The 25190-nt window shown below is 37.0% G+C and overlaps 1 protein-coding gene across 1 annotated transcript in view; it reads right to left on the bottom strand.

The window, feature by feature from the left end:
• Window positions 1-25190, bottom strand: part of YTHDC2 (YTH domain containing 2) — an 89061-nt gene that overhangs the window by 6225 nt on the left and 57646 nt on the right. Inside the window, exons 21-25 of the mRNA XM_036734275.1 lie at window positions 23189-23315; window positions 19376-19581; window positions 17846-18041; window positions 10913-11022; window positions 9777-10069 (exon numbers count right to left, since the gene is read on the bottom strand). Coding sequence (XP_036590170.1) covers window positions 9777-10069; window positions 10913-11022; window positions 17846-18041; window positions 19376-19581; window positions 23189-23315 — 932 coding nt within the window. The remainder of the gene's footprint in view (window positions 1-9776; window positions 10070-10912; window positions 11023-17845; window positions 18042-19375; window positions 19582-23188; window positions 23316-25190) is intronic.

Raw genomic sequence — 25190 nt, 5'->3', positions numbered from 1 at the left:
GTGGAATACAATTGGTCTACAATTAATTTATTGTCTTAGTTGCCTGGGACCATTGAGAGGTTGTGACTTGCCAGGCTGACGTGGCCAGTATGTGTCAAGTGCAGCACTCGAACCCAAGTATTTTGACCACTCCATGAGGCTTCTCATGAATTTTTATATACCTGTTTTATACTGAAGTATCTTTTAAACTTAGGTGGTTCAGACATGCATAGCATACATAACATCACGCTGCTAGCCTTTTCTAAAAAAAAAATTTGGAAGACCTAAGGGCTATGTACAACAGACAGAAACACACAAAAGAATGGATAGAAAACTAAACTAGTCAGGAAATTTGGGTTCTAGTTCCAGCTCTGTTACTAATTAGCTTTCTTTGGCCTCAATTTTTTCATATATAAAATGAGGGGATAATCTTTAGGACCCATCCAACTCTACCATTCCATAATTCTCCATATACTGTGAACAAGATATTTTGCAACATCTTAACATTTTCTATCTTCAACATTTTGCAAACTTTACAAAATTTTTAAAAGTTACATTTACTCTGATTTCAAGACAAGCTAAACTAGTGCACCCAAAGAAAGGTTCTTCTTTCAGTAAATCTCATTGATCTAGAATTATTTCCAGAATGTTACTATGAAGCATCAAGGTAAATATGTAAAATGAGATATAAAACACATTAACAATGAAAACCAGGAACAGGGGCATAAAAGTTCCTTAATACTTTTTTCACTCTCATTTTTTCTAGTTACTTTTGGTATAATAAACAATCTAGCTGTGAAACCTGCAAAACTTCACCATGTTTAAAAACTGTCTAGATGACCTTAGCTTTAGATGAATAACTGAATAAGGCTGAAGCAAAATAAAATTGAAATAATGGTGCTGATAGCATTAGGACACTGTGAGGTGCTTGAGCTATTTTTTCTTATATGAAAAGAAGTGCTTGCATTCTTTACCACCAAGATTCTAGGATAGCTAGCATTTAGTTTTAGATCACTGTTTGAGTTGACAATTCTATTAGCTACATAAAATTTTCATTATCTTGTCTTAAACCCTTGCTATACATTCTTATAATTCCTCAATGGGATAATCTCAGTGATTATTTATGCCTTTGTAATCTCAATACTGGATTACTGAAATAAAATCAGATACCACTGAAAACAACAGAAACTTCAGAAAAATATGGTTTTACTTCTAAGTAGTACAAACCATAAGAAATTTGTAACAGAGCTCTGTAAGCCACTCACAGCCCACTGATTCCTGAGTATAAACTGGTATTGCCTTTGAAACAAAACTTCTCAATAATTTTAACCTTGTTAATAGCAAATCATATTTATCATTTTAATCAGAGCATTTATTAAGTGCTTACTATTTGCCAGGCACTGTGCTAAGTTCTGGGGTGAGTGCCATCGCACCAGGAACCAAAAAGACTGGAACCTCTACAATGTTAATAAAATATTCTCAAACTTAAAGGATACATTACTCCTTTCATTTAACAATCAATTTTTCAGAGATGCAGAAAGAATTGTTTGAGTGTGTTGGAAATATCTGTACTGTCAAAACAAAACAGAGCAATACATTTGTTTTTTAACTTGAGGCAAAGCCTAAAAGCACTCACTAGGGTGTGGATACCAGGCCTTGCATAGCATGAACAGGCCATCTTCTAAGTCAGCCTCATCCCCTCAGAAGGCCTCACCTTGTACTGATGGCTGAGATGGTGGCTCTTCTGAGTTTAATCTGGTTCCTAGGAATCCAGATATCTTCAATACTACTCTCAGTTATCCACTTTACAATATATGGAAAGGAAGCTCCTTGTAAGCTCCTAGAGGGCAGGGACTATCTTTCTTTTTTGTATTTGTATCCCCAGAACTTAGTGCAGTGCCTAGCACATAGTATGCACTCAATAAATGCTTATTGATTTAAATAATATACCAATGCTACCTTTTATCATCGCAGTAGATATTCTCACCAACAGGTACTAAGGTTAGGAAATTTGCATCTTTTGCTCCCTCAACCTAAAGCTTCAGAGACCGTTGCCCGTAACTGGAATTTTGGCATTACCTTCCATAATTATATTATCTTATTTTTCCACCTCTTACTGTTTCACTTCTCCTCTATTCTTCCTTTTCATAGCTACCAGCAGCATTCTTCCATCCTTCTCTGTTTTGCCATTCCATCATCCCTCCTCTGCCCTCACTTTTCTCTTTTCACAGTCAATTCTTTAGTCGACTGATTCAGCTGTAAACTGTCTTCTACCCTTGCCCCCTCGTCCTATCACATTTCAAATTCAAATAATTCTTTTTTTTGTTTTTTTTTTTAAAGCCTAGAAGAACTTTATTTTTTTAGACTATTTTTTTTCTTTATTTAACATATTTAGTTTTCAGCATTGATTTTCACAAGAGTTTGAATTACAAATTTTCTCCCCATTTCTATCCTCCCCCCCACTCCAAAATGGCGTATATTCTGGTTGCCCTGTTCCCCAGTCAGCCCTCCCCTCTGTCACCCCACTCCTCTCCCAACCCTTTTTCCCTTCCTTTCTTGTAGGGCAAGATAAATTTCTACTCCCCATTGTCTGTGTATCTTATTTTCCAGTTGCATGCAAAAACATTTTTGTTTTTGAACATCTGTTTTTAAAACTTTGAGTTCCAAATTCTCTCCCCTCTTCCCTTCCCACCCACCCTCCCTAAGAAGTCAAGCAATTCAACATAGGCCACATGTGTATCATTATGTATAACCCTTTCATAATACTCATGTTATGAAAGACTAACTATATTTTGCTCCTTCCCAAACCATCCCCCTTTATTGAATTTTCTCCCTTGTCCCTGTCCCCTTTCGAAAGTGTTTGTTTTTGACTACCTCCACCCCCATCAGCCCTCCCCTCCATCATCCCCCCCATTTATTTTTATCTTCTTCCCTGTGGGGTAAGATTCCCAATTAGATATGTATGGTATTCCCTCCTTAGGCCAAATCTGATGAGAGCAATGTTCACTCATTCCCCCCTCATCCGCCCTCTCCCCTCCTCCCACAGAACTGCTTCCTCTTGCCATCTTTATGCAAGATAATCCACCCCATTCTATTTTCCTTATCTCCCTCTCTCAGTATGTTCCTCTCATCCCTTAATTTGATTTTATTTCTTTTAGATATCTTCCCTTCATCTACAATTCACCCTGTGTCCGCTCTCTCTCTCCCTCTCTCTGTCTCTCTCTATATATACACACATAGATATATACATACATACACATTCACCCATATATATACATAAACATATATGTATGCATATTCCCTTCAGCTACCCTAATACTGAGGTCTCATGAATCATACACATCATCTTTCCATGTAGGAATGCAAACAAAACAGTTCAACTTCAGTAAGTCCCTTGCAATTTCTTTTTCTTGTTCTTTTTCTTGATTACCTTTTCATGCTTCTCCTGATTCTTGTGTTTGAAAGTCAAATTTTCTATTCAGTTCTGGTCTTTTCACTGAGAAAGCTTGAAAGTCCTCTATTTTATTGAAAGTCCATATTTTGCCTTGGAGCATGATACTCAGTTTTGCTGGGTAGGTGATTCTAGGTTTTAATCCTAGCTCCATTGACCTCCGGAATATCGTATTCCAAGCCCTTCGATCTTTAATGTAGAAGGCTGCCAGATCTTGGGTTATTCTGATTGGGTTTCCACAATACTCAAATTGTTTCTTTCTGGCTGCTTGCAGTATTTTCTCCTTGATCTGGGAGCTCTGGAATTTGGCAACAATATTCCTAGGAGATTTCTTTTTGGGATCTATTTGAGGAGGCGATCGATGGATTCTTTCAATTTCTATTTTGCCCTGTGGCTCTAGAATATCAGGGCAGTTCTCCTTGATAATTTCCTGAAAGATGGTATCTAGGCTCTTTTTTTGATCATGGATTTCAGGTAGTCCAATAATTTTTAAATTATCTCTCCTGGATCTATTTTCCAGGTCGGGGGTTTTTCCAATGAGATATTTCACATTGTCTTCCATTTTTTCATTCCTTTGGTTCTGTTTTAGAATATCTTGATTTCTCATAAAGTCACTAGCTTCCACTTGCTCCAATCTAATTTTTAAAGTAGCATTTTCTTCAGTGGTCTTTTGGACCTCCTTTTCCATTTGGCTAATTGTGCCTTTCAGGGCATTCTTCTCCTCATTGGCTTTTTGGAGCTCTTTTGCCATTTGAGTTAGTCTGTTTTTTAAGGTGTTGTTTTCTTCAGTGTATTTTTCAGTATTTTTTTTGGGTCTCCTTTAGCAAGTCATTGACTTGTTTTTCATGGTTTTCTCGCATCCTTCTCATTTCTCTTCCCAATTTTTCCTCTACTTTTCTAACTTGCTTTTCCAAATCCTTTTTGAGCTCTTCCATGGCCTGGGACCAGTTCATGTTTTTCTTGGAGGCTTTTGGTGTAGGCTCTTGCACTTTATCGACTTCTTTAGGCTGTATGTTTTGGTCTTCTTTGTCAGCAAAGAAAGAATGCAAAGTCTGAGACTGAATCTCGGTGCGTTTTCGCTGCCTGGCCATATTCCCAGTCAACTAACTTGACCTTTGAGTTTTTCAGTGGAGTATGACTGCTTATAGACTAGAGAGTTCTATGTTCCACGTTTGTGGAGGAGATGCCTGCTCTGCCACATCAGCACTGCTCCTTCCCCAAGAACCCCCAACCCGTACTGGGCTTAGATCTTCAGCAGGCTGTTGCACTCCTGCTCTGATCCACCACTTAATTCCTGCCACCAGGTGGGCCTGGAGCCAGACGCAGCAACAGCTGTAGCTACCCCACTTCCGCTGCCCCCGGGGCTGGAAGCCAAACCGTGAACTCCTTCCACTCCTGCAGCTTTTCCCACTAACCTTCTCAGCAGTCTTTGGTGTTTGTGGGTTGAGAAGTCTGGTAACTGCCGCAGCTCACTGATTCAGGGCGCTAGGGCATGCTCTGCCCGGTTGCTGGTCTTGTTGGTCCACGCTGCTCAGGCTGGGCTCTGCTCCACTCCGTTCCCAGCTCCCAGCGGGATAGACCTCACCCAGAGACCATTCAGGCTGTCCTGGGCTGGAGCCCTGCTTCCCTCTGCTGTTTTGTGGGTTCTGCCGTTCTAGAATTGGTTCAGAGCCATTTTTTATAGGTTTTTGGAGTGACTCAGTAGGGAGCTCACGCTAGTCCCTGCTTACCAGCCGCCATCTTGGCTCCGCCCCCTCCCCCAAATTCAAGTAAATTCTTAACCTTGTATTTCTGTCAACATCTGAATTCTCTGGTTCTACTCCCAAACTACTAAATGGCATTGGAAGAAACAACACTACAATATTGACTAGGACAACTATAAATTTTGAACTTCATTTTAATTTGTATATTAATAGTACATCGCAGGCACTTAATATGTTTATTATTAATTTATTCATATGTCATAATTTTTTCATTTCTTATTGCATTTCAACATACTTTGAGCAAGTTAATCTTCTGGCTTAAAAACAATTTCACTTTTGTTTGTTTCCAGCAAGAACCATCTATCTCTTTTTTCGTTTTATTTTTTTTCCATATTTTTATTATTTATTTGATATTTTTAGTTTTCAACATTGATTTCCACAAGATTTTGAGTTACAAATTTTCTCCCCATTTCTACCTCTCCCCCACTCCAAGATGGTATATATTCTGATTGCCCCTTTCCCCAGTCGGCCCTCCTTTCTGTCACCCCATTCCCCCCGCCCTATTCCCTTTCTCCTTACTTTCTTATAGGGCAAGACAGATTTCTATATCCCATTGCCTGTATATCTTATTTCCCAGTTGCATGTAAAAGCAACTTTTTTGTTGTTGTTGTTGAGCATTTGTTTTTAGAACATTTGAGTTCTAAATTCTCTCCCTTCTTCCCTCCACACCCACCCTCCTTGAGAGGGCAAGCAATTCAACATAGGCCACACATGTATCATTATGCAAAACACTTCCATAACAGTCATGTTATGAAAGACTTAACTATATTTTCCTCCATCCTATCCTGTCCCCCTTTATGAAATTTTCTCCCCTGACCCTGTCCCTTTTCAAAAGTTTTTGCTTTTGACTACCTCCTCTCCCAATCTGCATTCCCTTCTATCATCCCCCCTCTCTTATCCCCTTCCCCTCAACTTTCCTGTAGGGTAAGATACCCAACTGAGGGTGTATTTTATTCCCTCTTTAAGTCAAATCTGATGAGAGCAAGATTCACTCATTCCTTTTCACCTGCCCCCTCTTCCCTTCCAACAGAACTGCTTTTTCTTGCCACTTTTATGTGAGATAATTTATCCCATTCTATCTCTCCCTTTCTCCTTCTCCCAATATAGTCCTCTCACCCCTTAATTTTATTTTTTAGCTATCATCCCTTCATATTCAACCCACCTTGTGCCCTCTGTCTATATACATATATGTGTGTGTGTGTGTGTGTGTGTGTGTCTATGTGTATGTATATTCCCTTCAACTACCCTAATACTGAGAAAGGTCTCATGAATTACAAGTGTCATCTTTCCATGTAGGAATGTAAACAAAACAGTTCAACTTTAGTAAGTCCCTTATGATTTCTTTTTCCTGTTTACCTTTTCGTGCTTCTCTTGACTCTTGTATTTGAAGGTCAAATTTTCTATTCAGCTCTGGTCTTTTCATCAAGAAAGCTTGAAATTCCTCTATTTTATTGAAAATCCATATTTTGCCTTGGAGTATTATACTCAGTTTTGCTGGGTAGGTGATTCTTGGTTTTAATCCTAGCTCCTTTGACCTCCAGAACATCATATTCCAAGCCTTCAATCCCTTAATGTGGAAGCTACTAGATCTTGTGTTATCCTGATTGTTTCCACAATACTTGAATTGTTTCTTTCTGGCTGCTTGCAATATTTTCCCCTTGACCTGGGAGCTCTGGAATTTGGCTACAATATTCCTAGGAGTTTTCTTTTTGGGATCTTTTTCATGAGGCAATCAATGGATTCTTCCAATTTCTATTTTACCCTCTGATTCTAGAGTATCAGGGAAGTTTTCCTTGATAATTTCTTGAAAGGTGATGTCTAAGCTCTTTTTTTGACCATGGTTTTCAGGTAGTCCAATAATTTTTAAATTCTCTCTCCTGGATCTATTCTCCAGGTCAGTGGTTTTTCCAATGAGATATTTCACACTGTCTCCCATTTCTTCATTCTTTTGGTTCTGTTTTATTTCTTGATTTCTCATAAAGTCATTAGCTTTTACTTGCTGCAATCTAATTTTTAAGGTGGTATTTTCTTCAGTGGTCTTTTGGACCTCCTTTTCCATTTGACTAATTCTGCCTTTGGCTTTCTGGAGCTCTTTTGCCATTTGAGTTAGTTTTTTAAGGTGTTATTTTCTTCGGTATATTTTTTCAGTATTTTTTGGGGTCTCCTTTAGCAAGCCATTGACATGTTTTTCATGATTTTTCTGCATCCCTCTCATTTCTCTTCCCAATTTTTCCTCTACTTCTCTAACTTGCTTTTCCAAATCTTTTTTGAGCTCTTCCATGGCCTGAGACCAATTCATATTTTTCTTGGAGGCTTTTGATGTAGGCTCTTTGACTTTGTTGACTTCTTCTGGCTGTATGTTTTGATCTTCTTTGTCACCAAGAAAAGATTCTAGAGTCTGAATCCATTTTCACTGCCTGGCCATGTTCCCAGCCAACTACTTGACCCTTGAGTTTTTTGTCAGGGTATGAGTACCTTCAGAGTGGAGAGTACTTTGTCCCAAGCTTTAGGGGCCTTGTGCTACTGTTTTCAGAGATACTTCTACTCCACAGTCACCAGAAGCTCTGCCACACTAGCGCTCCTCTTCCCCCAAGAGCTGCCGACCAGGACTGCAACCCAGATCTAAGCAGGACAAAGCAAGAGAACCCTGCTTCTTAGCCAGCAAAGCGCTCCCTGCACTCCCGCTCTCATCCACCGCTTGATTCTTCCCACCGTGTGGGTTAGGGACTACGGAAGCAGCTGACACTGGAACTCTGGAAGCAGCTCCAGTGGCTTCCTGCTGATGCCGCAGAGCCACCTCCACCACCCCCAGGGCTGAGGCCGGTCCATGCACTTCTTTCACCCAGATCTTGGAGTTTCCCCACTAACCTTTTCCATTGTCTTTGGCATTTGTGGGTTGAGAAGCCTGGTAACTGCCACAGCTCAGCAATTCATGGCCCTAAGGCCTGCTCCACCCAACTCCCAGTCTGGTCTGTCCTGGCGTGGCCCACACTGGGCTGCGCTCTGCTCCCAGCACAGTTTGATAGACCCTTCCCAGTGACCATCCAGGCCATCTTGGGCTGGAGATTTGTTTCCTTCTGTTATTTCATGGGTTCTATAGCTCTAGAATTTGTTCAGGGCCATTTTTTACAGGTGCTTGGAGGGATTTGGGGGAGAACTTAAGCAAGTCCCTGTTTCCCAGCCATCACCTTGGCTCCATCCCCCAGAACCATCTATTGCACTGTGAAAGGCACAGACATTAATTTGGCCATGAGTCCTAGAAGTAGACCTGTACATTCTCAAAGTTGTGTTCATCTGATATGTTAAAAAACAAAAAATTTCACATCTAAACCCTTATGTACTGCATTTTTGAATAACTGTAGAAGGAACTCAGAAAATCCGGGGGGGCCAAGACACTTGTGTTTAGCTCACTACTCAGCCTGGACCTATTTGCCAAATCTATTATTTTAGTGACTGAAAAGAACATCCTTCCAAGTGAATTTTTTCAAATACTTAGTAGCCTTTCACGTATGCATGGCCTTGCTAGTCTGGGCAGTTTCAAGTGTCCCTGAAGTAGGCTTGGAGATCTGAGCCCCTTTGTCTCGAATGATATTGTAAGGCACTCCAAGTTCAGTAAGTTTCAAACCATTTTCAAGAATCACTTTGTAGGGCTGCCCAAAGGAATAGAATTTACTCTATAATTTTTTTCCCCAGTCTGGTCCTACAGTTTCAGTGAGGTGGGGGATTCAAAGTGGGAAAGCTCCTACCTGCTCCAAAATTTTCTCTGCCTGCATCTCATACAGGTTAAAATATCAATTTTTTATGATGACATTTTTACCCCTTCACAATCTAGCTACCATATTTCTAGTCTTACTTCAATTATTCTTCTCTATGACCTCTATGTTCTAGACATTATTCAGGATATTTTGCAATTTTTATTGAAGAAAACTTGTGCTTTATGTTCTTTTCTGGGCTCAGTTCAGATGCTAAGCCTTCCATATCTCCCTAGGAGTAAGTGCTCTTTCCTCCCTCAATTTTGCTAATATTTACCTGTGTATGTGTGTTGAATACTTGAGTAAAATATAAGATCCTTGAGGGTAGGCCTTTATTACCTCATGTCTGAGGTAAGAGACAGCCACAGGCTGTCTCCTTTGCCTGGGATTTACTCTGTCCTCACCTTTATCTTACAGAATCACCGGCTTCCTTTAAGGATCAGCTCAAGTGCCATCTCCTACAAGACATCTTGATCCCTCTCTTGATCCTATCTTGATGCTCTGGTTACTAGAACCCCTATACCCACAAGGAAATTACTTTGAATTTATGAGGAAGGGTGGCAGGATTTCAATAGAGCAATTATTTTATACTGACACTATCACTGCTGTAGATGTGCTTTGTTTAAACTTATGTTTTAATTTTGTCCTTGAATTCTGAGGAAAGAAAAGCAAAATTGAGGGGTAGAAGATGGAAGATAAGAGAAAACAGTAAAGAAGGAGAAGAGGATAGAAAGGGATAAATGTTACAATGAATTTTTCTATACACAGAAATTTTCTTCACATAATTTCTTGAAGCTAATGCTAGTCTTCATAGAAATCTAAAACATTTACCTTTCTGCATTGGAAGATTCATCAGAGAATTCAGTATCTGCTGAAGTTTTCCTGCTATTATTTGACCTCCAAGAAGATGCCAAAGGAAGTTCCTCTGAAGACATTGGTCTTGGTCGCTGGCCAATCCCTGATGGTTGCTGCAATCCTGCAGATTGTTCTTCTGTACTTAAAACAGCTATAATTGCTCTTATAGTGGCTTCATCAACTTGAGACCAAGGCTTAGAAGGAGCCCTCATACGGCGCAAAAATAAGCTATGCCATTTCTGTCTGAGTTGTAGCAATAAGCTGGCAGCCTGTAATTAATTTTTATCCAATTAGAATTCATATTGAAGCAGAGGATAAACTATTTGCTTATTCCATTATCCAGGGTATTTTGCAATTTTCATTGAACAAAACTTGTGCTTTGTGTTTTCCTCATAATTTTACCTTTTTGGGGGGGGGAGGTTGGATTCTTTTTTTTCTGGTTTGATTTTTCTTTAAAAAAATTATGTAAAAACAATTTTTTTAACCTTCATTTTTAAAACTTTTGAGTTCCAAATTGTCTCCCTTCCTCCCTCCCCACTACGCTCATTGAGGAAGCAAGCAATTCAATATACATAATCTGAGAGAAAAATTGTTGTCTCCTTTTTCCTCCCTCCACCCTTGTCTCTCTTTCTCTCCTTCTATGCCTCCCTCCCTCTTCTTCTTTCCTCTCCCTCTAGTTACCTAAGTAGAAAGTCTTTAGGCTCAGAGAATTTAAGGATGGGAGGGACCTCAGAAATCATCCCCTTAAACTTCTTAATTTTACAAATTTAGGAAACTGAGGCCTAAACAGGTGATATGAATCATGTAGTAAATGACAGAGAGGATTCAAACCCTTGGTTTTCTGACTTTAAATTCAATGCTTATGCACCTTTCTCTGTCTCTCTCTGTCTGTTAAACTATTCTCTCTTAACACTACCATCTTTATGGTCAAGAGCTTGATTTTTCTATCTATCCTTGGACTGAGCAAAAAACTCATCTGAAGACAGAGTCTACAGTGAGAATAACAACAGAAAAGGTTTCTCTCCTAACATTCGGGGAGAGAACTGGTTAGAAAAATCACATAAACATGAAGTTGCCAAATATGCCTATTTAGTCTACTAAGAGAGAATTACCTCTGGATCCATTTTGAAATTTAGCCACTCATCCAGTTTCAATGCAGCCAAATTAGCAGTGGTTCTATCTTCCATTTCACTGTCACTGCTGTCATTAGGAACACCATCCACTTTTCAACCAAAATATTAAGGAAGAAAAAAATACAAAAATTTTAGCATATATTTCAGTGCAGAAAAAAAATCTTAAAAGATATTTCTAAGGAATATTCCCATGCTTACATAAATCTTCCTGACTTACTTAAATATTTATGTGGACAGATCTCTTCCAGCTTTCCCTGTCTCAAAAGCCAGCAAGGAGGAATGGGAGGGGAGGTGATAGAAGAAAAGCAAACATCCTTCAGGAAAGCTCAAGTAGTCAAAGTAGATATTTGTATGTAAAGCATTTTGAAAACCTTAAAACACTATATAAATTCAGTTATTATAGTCAAGAACGAACATAAAAATCTTAAGATATTTTGGAACTACAGAAACCATGATAAAACTTTATAATCTATATTCACTACTCAAATATACTGTGCATTCATGTATCTTCCCTCCAACAACGAAGATCACAAATTACTCATGCCTACCTAATCAATATGATCTTGTCTTTTGCAAATTTGTCAAAGCAAATAATCTACCTGACATAGCCTTCCTCTTTCCCTTATCACTAAGACACCAGTGGAGCACCTGAAGTATCTACCAGTTATTATTCATGTTTTTCGGATAACTAGTCCACTTTCTTTTTTGAGTCATCCGGTCTCTGAGAACATATAGTACTCTTGTTCTTCATCGTTTTATTTTTCATAGTTGTCTTCATGTATTATAGCCTTTTCATACATACCATATTCTTTTCCATTGCCCTTTGAGTGATACTCATTTTTAAATCTTGAAAGACTGTAGTATTCCATGTTCCAAAAGTCCAACATTGGTTTCAAAGATATGGGCCTTTGTATCTGGGAGAAATTTGGGGTCACTAAAAGAGCTTTGCAATTTCCTAGCACACACTGATGAACAAGCACTATTTTCATCCAACTGCATGTCATAATCTGGGCAATAGACATTACTCAACCATGTGGTTTTTCCTGTGTGGATGGTAAGACCAAACTCTTTTGAATGGTTATGGTTGTCCTTCAGGTGGCTCTACGATGTCTCCAGACTTGACACAACACAATTTCATCTGCAAGTAAGAGTGGATGGAGGTCCTTATCACCTCTAGGGAATCCACTTCAACTTGGATTTTGCATTAGAACTCTCCACAACAGTGGCAAACCTAACATCAAAGGATTGGTAGAAGCAACATCTCATGCACACAGGATGGGTTAGTTTCTTCCATAAAATTAATGACTCTTCATTCTGGATTTAATTGGTTTTGGAGTCTAAGGCTCAATGCATTAACATAAATATAAAAGCCTAGTGAATAAGGAGGAGCTCACCACCAAGGCAAAATACAAAGGCAGGAGTGTTATGTACAACTAAATAAATGCTGTATCCCTCTTAAATATACTTTCTATGACGCTGTTGTTGTTGCTGTTGTGTCATTTCAGTCACATTCAACTCTTCAATGACTCCATTTGTGGTTTTCTTGGCAAAGATACTGAAGTGGTTTGCCACCTACTTTTCCAGCTCATTTTATAGATGAGGAAAATGAGACAAAGAGGGTTAAGTGACTTGCCCAGGGTCACCAAATAGATGCTAAATCCTTGTTGAATATCCTTTCCATGCTATTATTAAGTAAAATTAATTTTTCTAAATGGTCTGAGTGTCCCATTTTGTTGCAATACCAAATGTGAACCACTGGACCTACTTCAATCAGGTCAGGCCCAGAAATCTCAATATACAAATCATCAAAATGTTCAGTGATTTCATAAATTTAGGCATTCCTTTCAATGATGCAGATCACAATCCATACAGGCCAACTTTCATTTATGTCCTCCCCAAAGTTCTCCACAAGAGATCCACCCAATGTGCTTGCTTCTGGCATTGTAAAAGAGCCAGTAGAGCACTCTGGCCACCTACATATCATCCCCTGCTTCTCAACATATGACTAGCTCATCTTCTCTTTCTGTCCTAATATTACTTAATGAAATCTTTTCTACTTGTTCTTCAGAGTTCCTCATTGGTTATAGGTGCCTGCTCACATCTATTATGTACCTTTTCACTATATTCTCTGCGCTCATCTTTAGTTCTTAAAGGAAGTGGTGTTCCAGGTCTTGCTGCCATACTAGCAACACTGGCAAAATGTTTATATTGAAAAGATGGGCTTTTCTGGTAGGGGAAGCTTTGGATTAGTAAAATTGCACTGTAAGGTCCTAAAAGCAATCCAGTCCAGTCCTGACTTTACTTTTAACTCTGGGCTCATCTCATTATATGTATATGCGTGTATGTCACACACGCATATACATACACACACATAAGATTATATGTGTATATATGTATTTTATATACATACATACATACATACATATATATATATATATATATATATATATAAAAATCTAACTCAAATATGTACGTTGTTGTATAAGCTCTACTGGGTGTTCACACTGAAATTTTTTAGCTGATGCATGGTGAAATCAGGACAATAGGCATTTTTCATCTGTTTGGCTTTTTTATGAGGATGGACAAGTCAAACTCTTAAGTGATTATAGATCTCTTCCAGGCAGATCTATAATGACCTGGGGATACAACTAACACAATATCACCCTCTAAAAAGGAACATTTGGGGAACTTTACCATAGGGAACCCTTCTTCAACTTGGACTTCTGTGCTGGATATCCTCCATCACAGTGAATACTTATGAAAAGTATGTATCTCCCTATATTATACCATGCCTGAACTTTATTATAAGGTCATTTCTGCTGTTACATGTTCCAAGGAATCCTGAATGATCTTCACATTCAGGAGACAAGATTCACCTCACTGCAAAAGAGCCCGTAAGGCAGCATTTTTTAAAAATAAATTTTTATTGAAGTTTTTGCCTTTTTATTATATCATCAATATATATTATTTTATGACATGTTACAACACATCTTCTTTATGATGTTATATCATAAAATTTTATGTTATATTTTATTTTGATATCAATACATATATCAATTATATCATCAATCCTTCCCCTCCCAGAGTCATCCTATAATAACACATTTTTAAAAAGAAAAAAATAATCAAACTGATTAATTGAAAAAGTCTAAAAGTATATACAATGTACTTTAATCATGGACCATCCATCTCTGCAAAGGGGTGAAGTGTGGCTTTGTCCCTTCTTGCAGCTTTTCTTTGGGGTCATGCTTGCTTTTTATAATTTTGTAGCATTCACTTGTGTTTTCTTTGTAGTCATTCTCTCCCTTTTAGTCATCAGGTATATGTGGCATTCCCCCCCACCCCAATAATAAGAAGTTGAATAACTTTCCAAAACCAACAAATAGTGAGCACAAGATGTCATTCTTTATACTTTTTATAGTTCACTGTGAGAAATCACTTGTGAAAGCTTCTCGGTCCTTATTTGTACCCTCATCAAGGGTGCCTTCAATTGCCCTAAGATGACCCTCATAAACATTTTGAATAAACAGAAAAGTAGGCATATGCATCTTTTTTAACATCAAAAAACTCTGAGATCTTTTCCCATACCTTTGGTATCTTCTCCTCAAAATAACCTGTGAATTGTTGCCTCAATACCTTTTCAACTGTAATACCTCAAAAACAGGTTTCTTGAAAAAGGGCTAATTAGCCCTTTTCTACATCACAGGGGTTAGGGTTATGGTGCCCCTGCGATCTGCAAAATCAATGTAAAATTCTTTGGCTCTCCCTTTGTACCAGAGAAGAAGACTGAATTTGTCCTATTATGGGGTGTTTACAATACTTATTGTAAAATTTGGGTTAAGTATTTGGTCATAGCTCTACGTCATCTGCTGGCCATCACATGTTACCCTGCAGCTTCTACAAAATTCCTGCAAAATTTACATTTAATTTCTCATGCCAACCTGCGATATACTGAAACCGCAATGGGGAAAGTTACGACGTGGAAGGGGTAACTGTATACTTGATTTAATCTGGCTGCTTTTCCCATGTTTGTCCTTTTCATTTGTAAGTACCTCAGAAATTATGAAGCCACTTCATGTTCACTTTGTCCAGTGCCTACCAATTCTTTTTTTGATGAAAGAGTCCATGATATAGAGATGTAAGGCTTCTGTACAATCTCCAAGTCTTTGGTCAATTTCACTTCTTTCTCCTGAATCATACTTTCCCATACATTTATCTCTATTTTCACCTTTTCCTACCTTTCCACTGAAATCACCAAGTATCAGTGTAGACAGATTTGATTTGGAGGATCTTATGAAGCTGTTCAGAGAATTCCTATACTATTTCATTCTGACCCAGAACAAAAGATAATATACATAAAATGCTTTATAAATCTTAAAAGTGTTATAAAAATATTATTTGTTGTTATGTCTTTCAAAGCATTGTGAACAATTTTGATGTATGTATGAGAAAGATCTTTTACAAAGACAGTCTTTAAGGTTATGGTTTGTATGCTACTTACTCAAAAGATTCTTTTTTTATTTAACAGTCCACAGGCTAAGCACAATGAGATTTTATGTATATGTCTTTCAGTCAATTATATAGTAAAGATATGACCTATTGTAGAACACTGTTTAAGGAAGCAGTTTACACCCTACCTGTATCATCCATCAAAGATTCCCCTGATGTGAGTTTGAAAGTAGGCACCTAAGTCAAAAGCTGTTGTTCTGAGCTTTTTCTTTTTTTGTTATTTATAAAGTTCAAGATTTTACCATGTCTTTGGTACCTTCTCTTCAAATAAGCTGTGATACTTATTGACTTAACACTCTCACAATTGTATTACCACCAGCATGGATACTGTTTATGCACACGTTATCTAATCTCATTGGTATTTCCAAACTTGAGGCAGCTAGGTGGCTCAGTGGATACAGCGCTGGGCCTGGAATCTTTACTTGTGTTTCCCTAGTAGGCAACTAGGTGGCTTAGTGAATAGAGCACTGGGTCAGGAGTCAGGAAGGTCTGTGTTCAAATCTGGCCTCAGACACTTACTAGCTGTGTGACCCTGTGCAAGTCACTTTTATCTTTGTTTGCCTTAATCAACTGGAGAAGGAAACGGTAAACCACTCTAGTATCTTCACCAAGAAAACTCCATAGATAATATTGTCCACAGGGTCATGAAGAGTCAGACATGACTGAACAACTGAAAAATAAATTTCTAAACTGGTTCTTTAATGGCATTTCTACCTACTCAATAAAAACATCCAGGACTGGGATATTAGTGGTGGCTCCACTGTTCTTCATGGTGAAAACAATTTATTATAAATTTTTTTCTCCATCTTCTGTTATATTGTTCTTCTAGTTTTATTCCTAAATGCCCTCAGGATGACTCTACTCAATTCAATCTTTGCCAAGCTTTTTCAAAATTTGTTTAACTTTTCAGCTTCTCTCTATTTTATAAAGCAATAATGGCTACCACCACTGATCTCAGTAAGATTTTCTATTGCTAACTGGTGCAGTTGCTCTCGAATTACTCTCTTTTTACCTGGCAAGTAACTCAATTATTATCTAATGAAAGCAGTTTTTAGGTTCTTTTGGTCTCTTTTATCTCTTTTAGTCTCTCTTCAGTCTCCTTGGCAATTATGTCTATCAGCGAAACTTCTAAAGGAAACTACTATACTCAGCATCGATGTTCTTTTGTCCATCTATATCCCATTTTTAACATTGAAAACTTACTCAAAAAAATTAGGTTAGAGTTATTTTAACGCATACCATAATTTTCTCACTTTCCTTTTGGCTTTGTATTCACTTTGATCTTTGCTCTCATAAATTAGTGGTTTGAATATACAGATGGCTAATTTAGAAATTACTCCAATATAAGCAATGTCAGTTCAAATTTCCTGTTAACAAAATCATTTTCATTTTTTTGATGGGATGTCATTTAGTGCTCACTGTGTCCCTAGCTTTCTAAATTTCTTTTTTTCGAAGAAAGCATTTATGATGTGAAGTCACAGGTTAACTCTGAGAACCACAAGTTTTGATCTCTCTTAGTACTTATTCCAGATCCATACCTTCCAATATATTTTTCACTGATGTCACACTGTCCCTATTTCCACTTTTGTACTGAAGTTAGTAAGTATCAAAATACATGTCTGATTTGGAGAGTTAGCAAATTCTTCATAGAATTGTTCTATGACTTTGTCCTCAGAAATATACACTGGTGTAGAAGTTAAAATTGTTTCCACGGTTGTCTTTTTGTGAATACTTATAATCAAAACTGTATGAAATGATAATGTCCCTTGAAATGATGTTTCTTATTGCCTTTGAACCCCTAATAAAAAGTCACTCCATCAACTCCTTTATTTACATTTTCATGTGGCACTTTTCTTTTTTAATGATTTTATTTATAATGAAAATGTTGTCACAGCTATGATTCAGTTCTTCCAGTAGTGTAGCTACTCCTTTGTCAGTAGACAAAGATTTCACATTCAGCGCTAAGTCAAATTGGAGAGATGGTCTAAAAGCTGTGTAATTCTTAACATCCTCTGCTTACTTTTCTGGAATCTTGCCAATGGCCTTACAGAAACTGAAGGAATAGGGGTCATTTGTATTTTTCTTTATTTGGTTGGTTGCCCTGTCCAATGAATTTATCACCGAGCAGATGACTTGCTAATGATGCTACTTAGCTAGATAGGTCCCCAGAAAGGTGACTTATTCTGTTGTTGGGATCATACTCCAAGTCTTTCTAGTACAGTATGACCTACCAACTGGGAATATATTTGTCTCATGAAGAAATACAAAGGGAGTAAATGTTTACACTGCACTTCACACATAACGATAGCTACTGTGTTTGATTTTTCACTTGACAATATTCTTGTTTTAATAAAAGCTCTTAATTACAACTACTGAGTTTTATTTAACTCAGCACATACTTACCTCTAAAAGATGAAGGTTCCTGAAGAGCATTACTTGCCAATCTAGCTGGTCCACAAAATACTGCAACAGTGACAGGTGTCACAGCTGAACAACATCGGATATTGGCTATTCTATGTGCTCTGGTCATTTCGTCATATATAAGCCAGTCCGTGGGAAGTGCTTGAAGAGCTGCTGCTTGGCCATTAGCTGGAGGAATCTGTTAAAAGTGTAAAAAATAAAATTACATAAAATTATAAAAACTAAAATATGTAATTATAAAATTTTATAAACCTATCTTTGGAAAGAGACCAAGAAGTGGCACTGTTGGGTCAAAGGGTACTTTAATAACTCTTTGGGCATAATTCCAGATTGCTCTCCAAAATGTTTCAATCATTTCACAATTCTACCAGCAATGAAATAGTGTCCCAATTTTTCCACATCCTCTCCAACATTTTTCACTTTCCCCTGCTATCATATTAGCCAAGCTGGTAGGTATAAAATAAAATCTCATGGTTGTTTTAATCTGCATTTCTCTAATCAATAATGATTTAGAGTATTTTTATATGACTATAAATTGCTTTGATTTCTTCACTGGAAAACTGCTTATTCATATCCTTTGACCATTTATCAATTATGGAAATGTCTATAGTAGCTCTCTTTGTGGTGGCAAAGAACTGGAAATTGCAGGGATGCCCATCAACTGGGGAATGGCCGAACAAGTTGTGGTATATGATTGTGATGGAATACTATTGTGCTATAAGAAATGATGAACTCAATGATTTTGGAAAGACTTGCATGAAATAATGAAGAGTGAAATGAACAGAACCAAGAGAACTTTGCCTATAGTAACAGCAATATTGTTTAAGAAAGACTTTGAGCAAAAAAGTTATTTTGTTATCATAAATACCCAAATTAACTTTGAAGAACATATAAAGAAAATACTGTCTGCATCCAGAGAAAGATAATTAGATAAAAAGATAAATAGAAGTATATATAGAGTAATTTTAGATATGTTTGTATCTATTTGTGTCTAATGGTAGCTACCTCTAGGGCAGGGTGGGGAGAGGAAGAAAAGGGGAAAAAAAGAAATTTACACGATAATTTTGTTGTATATTTGAAAGGCATAGCAAGTTGTGCACAGCAGATTTGCAGTTTCATGTATAATCACCTTTTTTATTGTTTTATTCCATAGATTAAAAATAAAATTTTTAAAAATTATAAAAATATTTTAACTATTACACAGTTTACTTGAAATATTTCAAAATGTGGATGTTTTCTCATGGAATACATAAGTATGCTAACATATACCCTATTATCAGAATTCTGAAACATTTCATGAGTTTAAATGAAATAATTTATTTATTTTACAGCAATCACTCTAGTTCTGTCATCCCATCAAATATGCTTTTTCCTGGTGTTTCATTTCATATATTTAAACGTTTCAACTCTAAAAGAAGTCAAATAAACCAATTCCTGACATTTTCATATTCTGAAGCTAATTTTATCCTATTCATTCTGCATTTTAAAAGTGAAATCAAGAATATATCTTACCTTTTTATATTGAGGTTGACTGAGAACAGAAGTTGGATGAAACCGTACTTTTTTCTCCTTTGGTCCTGTCAATACTACATTCTCTCTGTCCACATGAACTAAATTAGGATACATGCCTGCCACCAATGCAGCTTTAACCACAGCCCAATTCTCAGAGTTTGTGTTAACATCCCGAATGTCACCACCACCTCGTGCTCTAACAAAACCTAGAATGGAGAAAGCCCATTTATACTTTGTAAATGATTCCCAAACTAAACAAAAGCTTTCTCACAATAAAAGCTACAACCCATTAAATCAAATATGTGTGTGTGTACACACACACACACACACACACACACACACACGTATACATACACACATATAATGTGAATTAATGTGAAATAATGTGAATTTATGGAATATCCTTTTCTGGAAAACCTTTAAATAGGAAAAAGCATTTCAAAAAGTAATTCTGTAATCTTAATAAATGAAGTCATAGATTCTCTGGGATTGTTTCTTAATCTATAAAATGAGTGGGTGTGATGACATGTTTTCTTAAATGTCATCATTCTATGATCTCTATAACATATTTTTGGGTCATCCAAGATGAAGGTAAATAGTCGGAATTAAACGATGTCCCAAGATCTCTTCTATTTCTATTATCTGAAATGTTAGTCCTTGACCAATTAGTTACTAGGTGCTACCAAAGGGTGCCACAAATGGGTAACTGAACGTTTCTCCAGATCAAAGTAAACTATATATAATGGCTACAACACAAAGTGAAATGTCAAAAACTTTTTTTTTCCCTTTCTCCACATTCAACACATCATTAAGCTCTACTCCTTCATCCTAACAAGAGCATATCTTTCTTTTGTCTAACCTGTAATCTAAAGCCTGGGAGTATTTTTCCTCACTGAACTTCAATCCTCAATAACTGATTCAAAGTAATTATCCTAGAGGAAAATGGAAATTTAAATGTTCTCTAAAAGGGAAAAAAAGGCATGGTGCCATAAAGCAATCAAGTGCTTTTTAAAATCTTTATCAATTTTATTTTAATTTCCACAATGTTCTATTTTGTGGTGATGCTGGGTTCTCAAAGACTCTACCATAGGAACTTAAGTTCTAACAGCCTCTACCATACTGGAAATTCTTCAAGTACTGCCCCAGAAAAAGAATGAGTCTGTTATTCAGGAATCAATGTAACTAAATACAGAGAAACTTATTACTAGAGAGCTGGCTGCTTGGTAATTAGGTATTTAGCCATAGCAACCACTGAAACAAAAATATAAAAGTCATTGGTTCCATGACTACCTCCTTCTGTTTCTGCACTGACAGTGGCAGAGTAGCAGAAAGTACAAAGAATCAGTTTTTAGACCATCTATCAGCCTTAACTTAGCTGTTAGTACTCTAAATGAGAGATTCTTGTCAATGACAACTGAATGGACAATGTTAGAAAAGCTGAAACCTAATAATCTTTGCTATAAAAAAGACCATAAGAAGGAAGTTGCAGCTAAATAAAGGGAGAGGTTAGTTTTTCCTTGAAAAGAAGCAGAGAAGATTGAGTTGATTTTGCTGTATGCCCAAAGGCAATAAGAAACATTATTTTATACAGTAGTTGGTCACCTTATATACTAATACTCATGCAAAAAGAACACCATGAAAATAATTGTAATTTATGTATCAACATTTTTTACAAAAGATTAAGGGGTAGAGAAATTCTATGAAGAACTTGATAAGATCTTCCAATCAACAAGCACTGATACTTATTGACTTTAATGCAATGAAACTAAAAAGAAGGGTAACAAATGGAAGAAAAATGGAAATAATCTGCAAAGATCAAGATAACACATCAAGAAAAGTAGAGCCAACACTCTAATACCACAGTCTTAGATATCTTTATAGACGAGACAGAAATATTCTTTTTTTTTTTTTTTGCAAGGGAGAAGGCAGGGCAATTGAGGTTAAGTGACTTGCCCAAGGTCACACAGCTGGTAAGTGTGTCAAGTGTCTGAGGCCAAATTTGAACTCAGGTCCTCCTGACTTCAGGGCTGGTGCTCTACTCACTGTGTCACCTAGCTGACCCGAGACAGAAATATTAATGAACAGAACAAAGACTGGAAAAGCAGCAGAACTGGACAATGTGTATATAAAAGAGAAACGTATTAGAAGTAAAACAACTGTGAGGGCTTTCAGGAATCAATAAACCAGAGAGCTGAAGGAGGGGAACGCTCAAGGGTGTTGGAAAAATTTCAGATTTCATTAATAATAAAGGTGGCCAAGAAAATATCTATAACTACTTTCCCTCCTATCATTATAAAATCTTTATGAAAGTCATTTTTGCTCAAATGAAGGGCATCCTTGATGAGGGTATTAGTAAGGAACAAGCAGGCTTCGTAAGCAATATTCAACAATGGGTCACATCTTTCACTATTTTATAACTGACTAAAAACGTAGAGAATACAAGAACCCATTGTGCTTATTTATGGATTATGAAAACGCATTTGATTTAGGAAAGCAAAATGCCACTTTAAAAGTTCTCTTCCAACAAGGTATATATCCCACCCAAAAATTATAATAATTCTAGATTCCTTGAAAGATATAACAAAAATAAGTCTGTTCCCTGACCTTCTCAATTTGGTGAGGTATACGAGAATCTATGCTTGCCATAGGTGTTTGTCACTATGATGGAAGAGATTCAACACTGAGTGTGAGTTGAAGAAGGATAATGAAGTACTCCAGATGCTAATGTTTGCAGATGACATTGTGTTAGTTGTATCTAGCCATGGATTATTGTGATACCTCCTAGAAGAGAGCCAAAACCACTCAAAAAAAAAAAAGACCTGATCATTCACACAGGAAAGACCAAGTGCATGAAGATTATCTATTAACCAAATTATGACTCGTATTTGGACAACCTACAGGACTCATCTATCACTATATATATATATATATATATATATCTTGGATACGCAATGCAATGATTCAGACAATAGATGAACACGTAGAGAGTGGCCTGGATTGCCTTTGGGAAATGGGAAAGCTGCTTTTATAATTCCAAGGCTTCCCATGAAAATAAAGGCCCATCTTTTTAATACCAACATTCTACTGGTGGTGGTGTAAGGCAATAAGACACAAAATACAAGTCTTCAAAGAACTGAAAATACCTCTGAGGCCAATGGAGAAACATGTGGTGGGTGTGAGCAGGCTATGTGACCAGTGAAAAACATGGAAGAAAAAACGGAGTAAAAGAGGAAATACATAAAAACATATCACATGAAAAGGATAAAGGAAGACAGATGGACAGCCACAGTGCTCCACTGTTATTTTCTTAATGTCAGGAGAAGACAAGGAAGGCCTTTAGCACATCAGTTAGACCCCTTTGGCAAACACATAGAAGGTGGATAAGAATCATACAGGATGAGAAAGCATGGAAGTGTGGCAGTAACCTTCATCACTGGAAGGAACAAGCGAATTTTAACTTTTACAATTTCTCAGTCAAAATGTTGACCATGAAATATTTGCTACAAGATGTGTGTTTATGGGGAGTAAAAAAAATGGGAAGGAGGGAGGGAGAGAGGAGAAAGAGAAAATGCCAGTCACAAGTGGATGAGTACATGTTATTTTGCAGATATATCATAATTTCAGATGTTTAATACTAATTAAAAATGAGAAGACTAAGGACAGACAAGTAAAATTCCACAAAGCAGTTTGTTAAACCTAATATGTGCAACCTGATGTGTGTACTGCATGACAAAAATAAGCTGTGACTGCTAAAAACATCCTAAGTATGAGCCAGTGCTTATATGCAATATAGTAACTACTTTAGAACTTTACCTGATGCTCTAAGCTGACCAAGCAACTGAGTTCTCATGCCTATGATGATTTCCATTGTAGCTTGTGAAAGAAAATTCTTTTCACAAAAAGCTCGTTCCCAGCCATCACTTCGTGCTTTCTGCCATGCCTGCAGAGAAGATTCAACAATACTTAACGTCTAAAATATATTCAGCAACATTACTGAAAACTAAGACCTAATTTACCTTTAAAAATTATCATAGGCCTTCTTAGAGGTCTTCAAGGGGGGAGTCTCTCCATGTATTAGTTGATCAGTAATGTCCCTTTGAACTTTCAAATTCTATGACTCTGTGATCCTCTAATTTACCAAATGAAGCAAAATTTCCTTAACATATCTGTTCATTAAATGGAGGGAAGGGCGCCAATGATGTAGGCATGCTATCTTAGCTCCCAAGTTGGGAAAGGTCCAACAATATTTAATTACACTTTTACTTTCTGCTATTGCTACTCCAAAAAGCTAAAAATTCTATACTGTGATTGACAGTTGATTCATTCTCTTGTCCTCCTCCTAAGTTGGGAGAATATCCAATCTCTAATGAAACTTCAAATAATACATGTTGCAAAAATTTATAGCAGCCACCCTATCCTAGGCCAAAGCCATAACTCTCACCTTCCCTGAATGGAGCTAGAAAGCAAGGACTTTTGTAAATTGCCTATGCAGTAATGGAAGCTGCTCTGATAAACAGCAGAAAGCAGAGTAGCAGTAAAAGTGGGAAGCCCACAAAATGACAGAATCCTCTTGGCCCTCTTCCCTCTCCCTCTTTTCCAACCAAGTTCTGTTTTTGAGGGAACAGAGGGAAATTCAGATCAAAAATACTAAATGAAACACTATTTCAATATTCCTTCTAATGTTTATCTGCCTAGAGGCAGACCATGGTATTTAGTAAACTGATGGCAGCTTGTTATAATGTTAATAACACTTTGCATGTAATAGGCATATGTAAATTTTCTACTACACAATAATCATTCCTAGCCCCATAAACACCACATGAGCCAAAAGAATTCTGCATGTAGATCTATTTATTGGCACTAGATGTATGTGCAATTATACTAGAAAACTAAAAAAAATGATAAGAAAGAACGCATATTCGAACTGTTAAAATAGATCACAAGATGTCCAGGATGGAACCTTAGTGTTTTGGCCAGGTTGCTTAGTGACCGAGCAGAGTTTTTAATCCGGGTTCTACAATCTAAATCCAATGTTTTTTACATTATACTTAAGCTCCTACATCTTCTATCTTAGAAGTGGCAAAATATACAATCTTCTTTCTTATATACTACTTCCCTCTATTTCCCATTTCTCATGTTGCTTCCTGTTTATCTCCCTGCTTCTCATATTTTACTTTGTTATCCCTCCTTTACCATATTTTTAGTCACAGAGTATAAGAATCTTTTTTAAAAAATTATATTGTTGGTATCATCCACTGAAGTTCTACTCTTCACTAAGCACGGTACCTGGCACATAATAAGTCCTTAATAAATGCCTGCTGACTTGGTATCTTATCATGGAAAGACATTCCTAGGTATCGAAATAAGACACAAATTTTAGCAGGTTCCACTAAATTATAAAGATTTCAAATATTAGGCTACCAACAGATTATATGTCTTTCATCTAAGAACTAGCCTAGCTAAGTTGGGAAGGGTTCATCATTAGAAGGTTAAGAACAAAATGATTAATTTTCTTGTTACAACTTGCAAAGACCATTTATTAAGGCATTAAGGTTGTTTGATCTACATTAGTGAGGGAGATCAATATGACTGAAATCACAAATTCTTAAAGTATTGAAATAGTATTTCTTACATATGCCAAACAAAGATATTAAGAGCCAAAAACATAAACATAAAGACATAGGCCTAAATGCAGATAACTGTGTTTGGATACAATGAGATAATCTGTAGGCCAGCTGTCTCTCTTGGTAAATGTAACTGAACACTTTAGAGATTTTAAGTTTTTTTCTCCCCCATACTATGTACCCCTGAAATC

Source organism: Trichosurus vulpecula, chromosome 1 (genome assembly GCF_011100635.1).
Source record: "Trichosurus vulpecula isolate mTriVul1 chromosome 1, mTriVul1.pri, whole genome shotgun sequence".
Taxonomy (NCBI): Eukaryota; Metazoa; Chordata; class Mammalia; order Diprotodontia; family Phalangeridae; genus Trichosurus; species Trichosurus vulpecula.
Note: the sequence above shows the minus strand (reverse complement) of the source record. Positions and strands in the feature narration are given on the sequence as shown.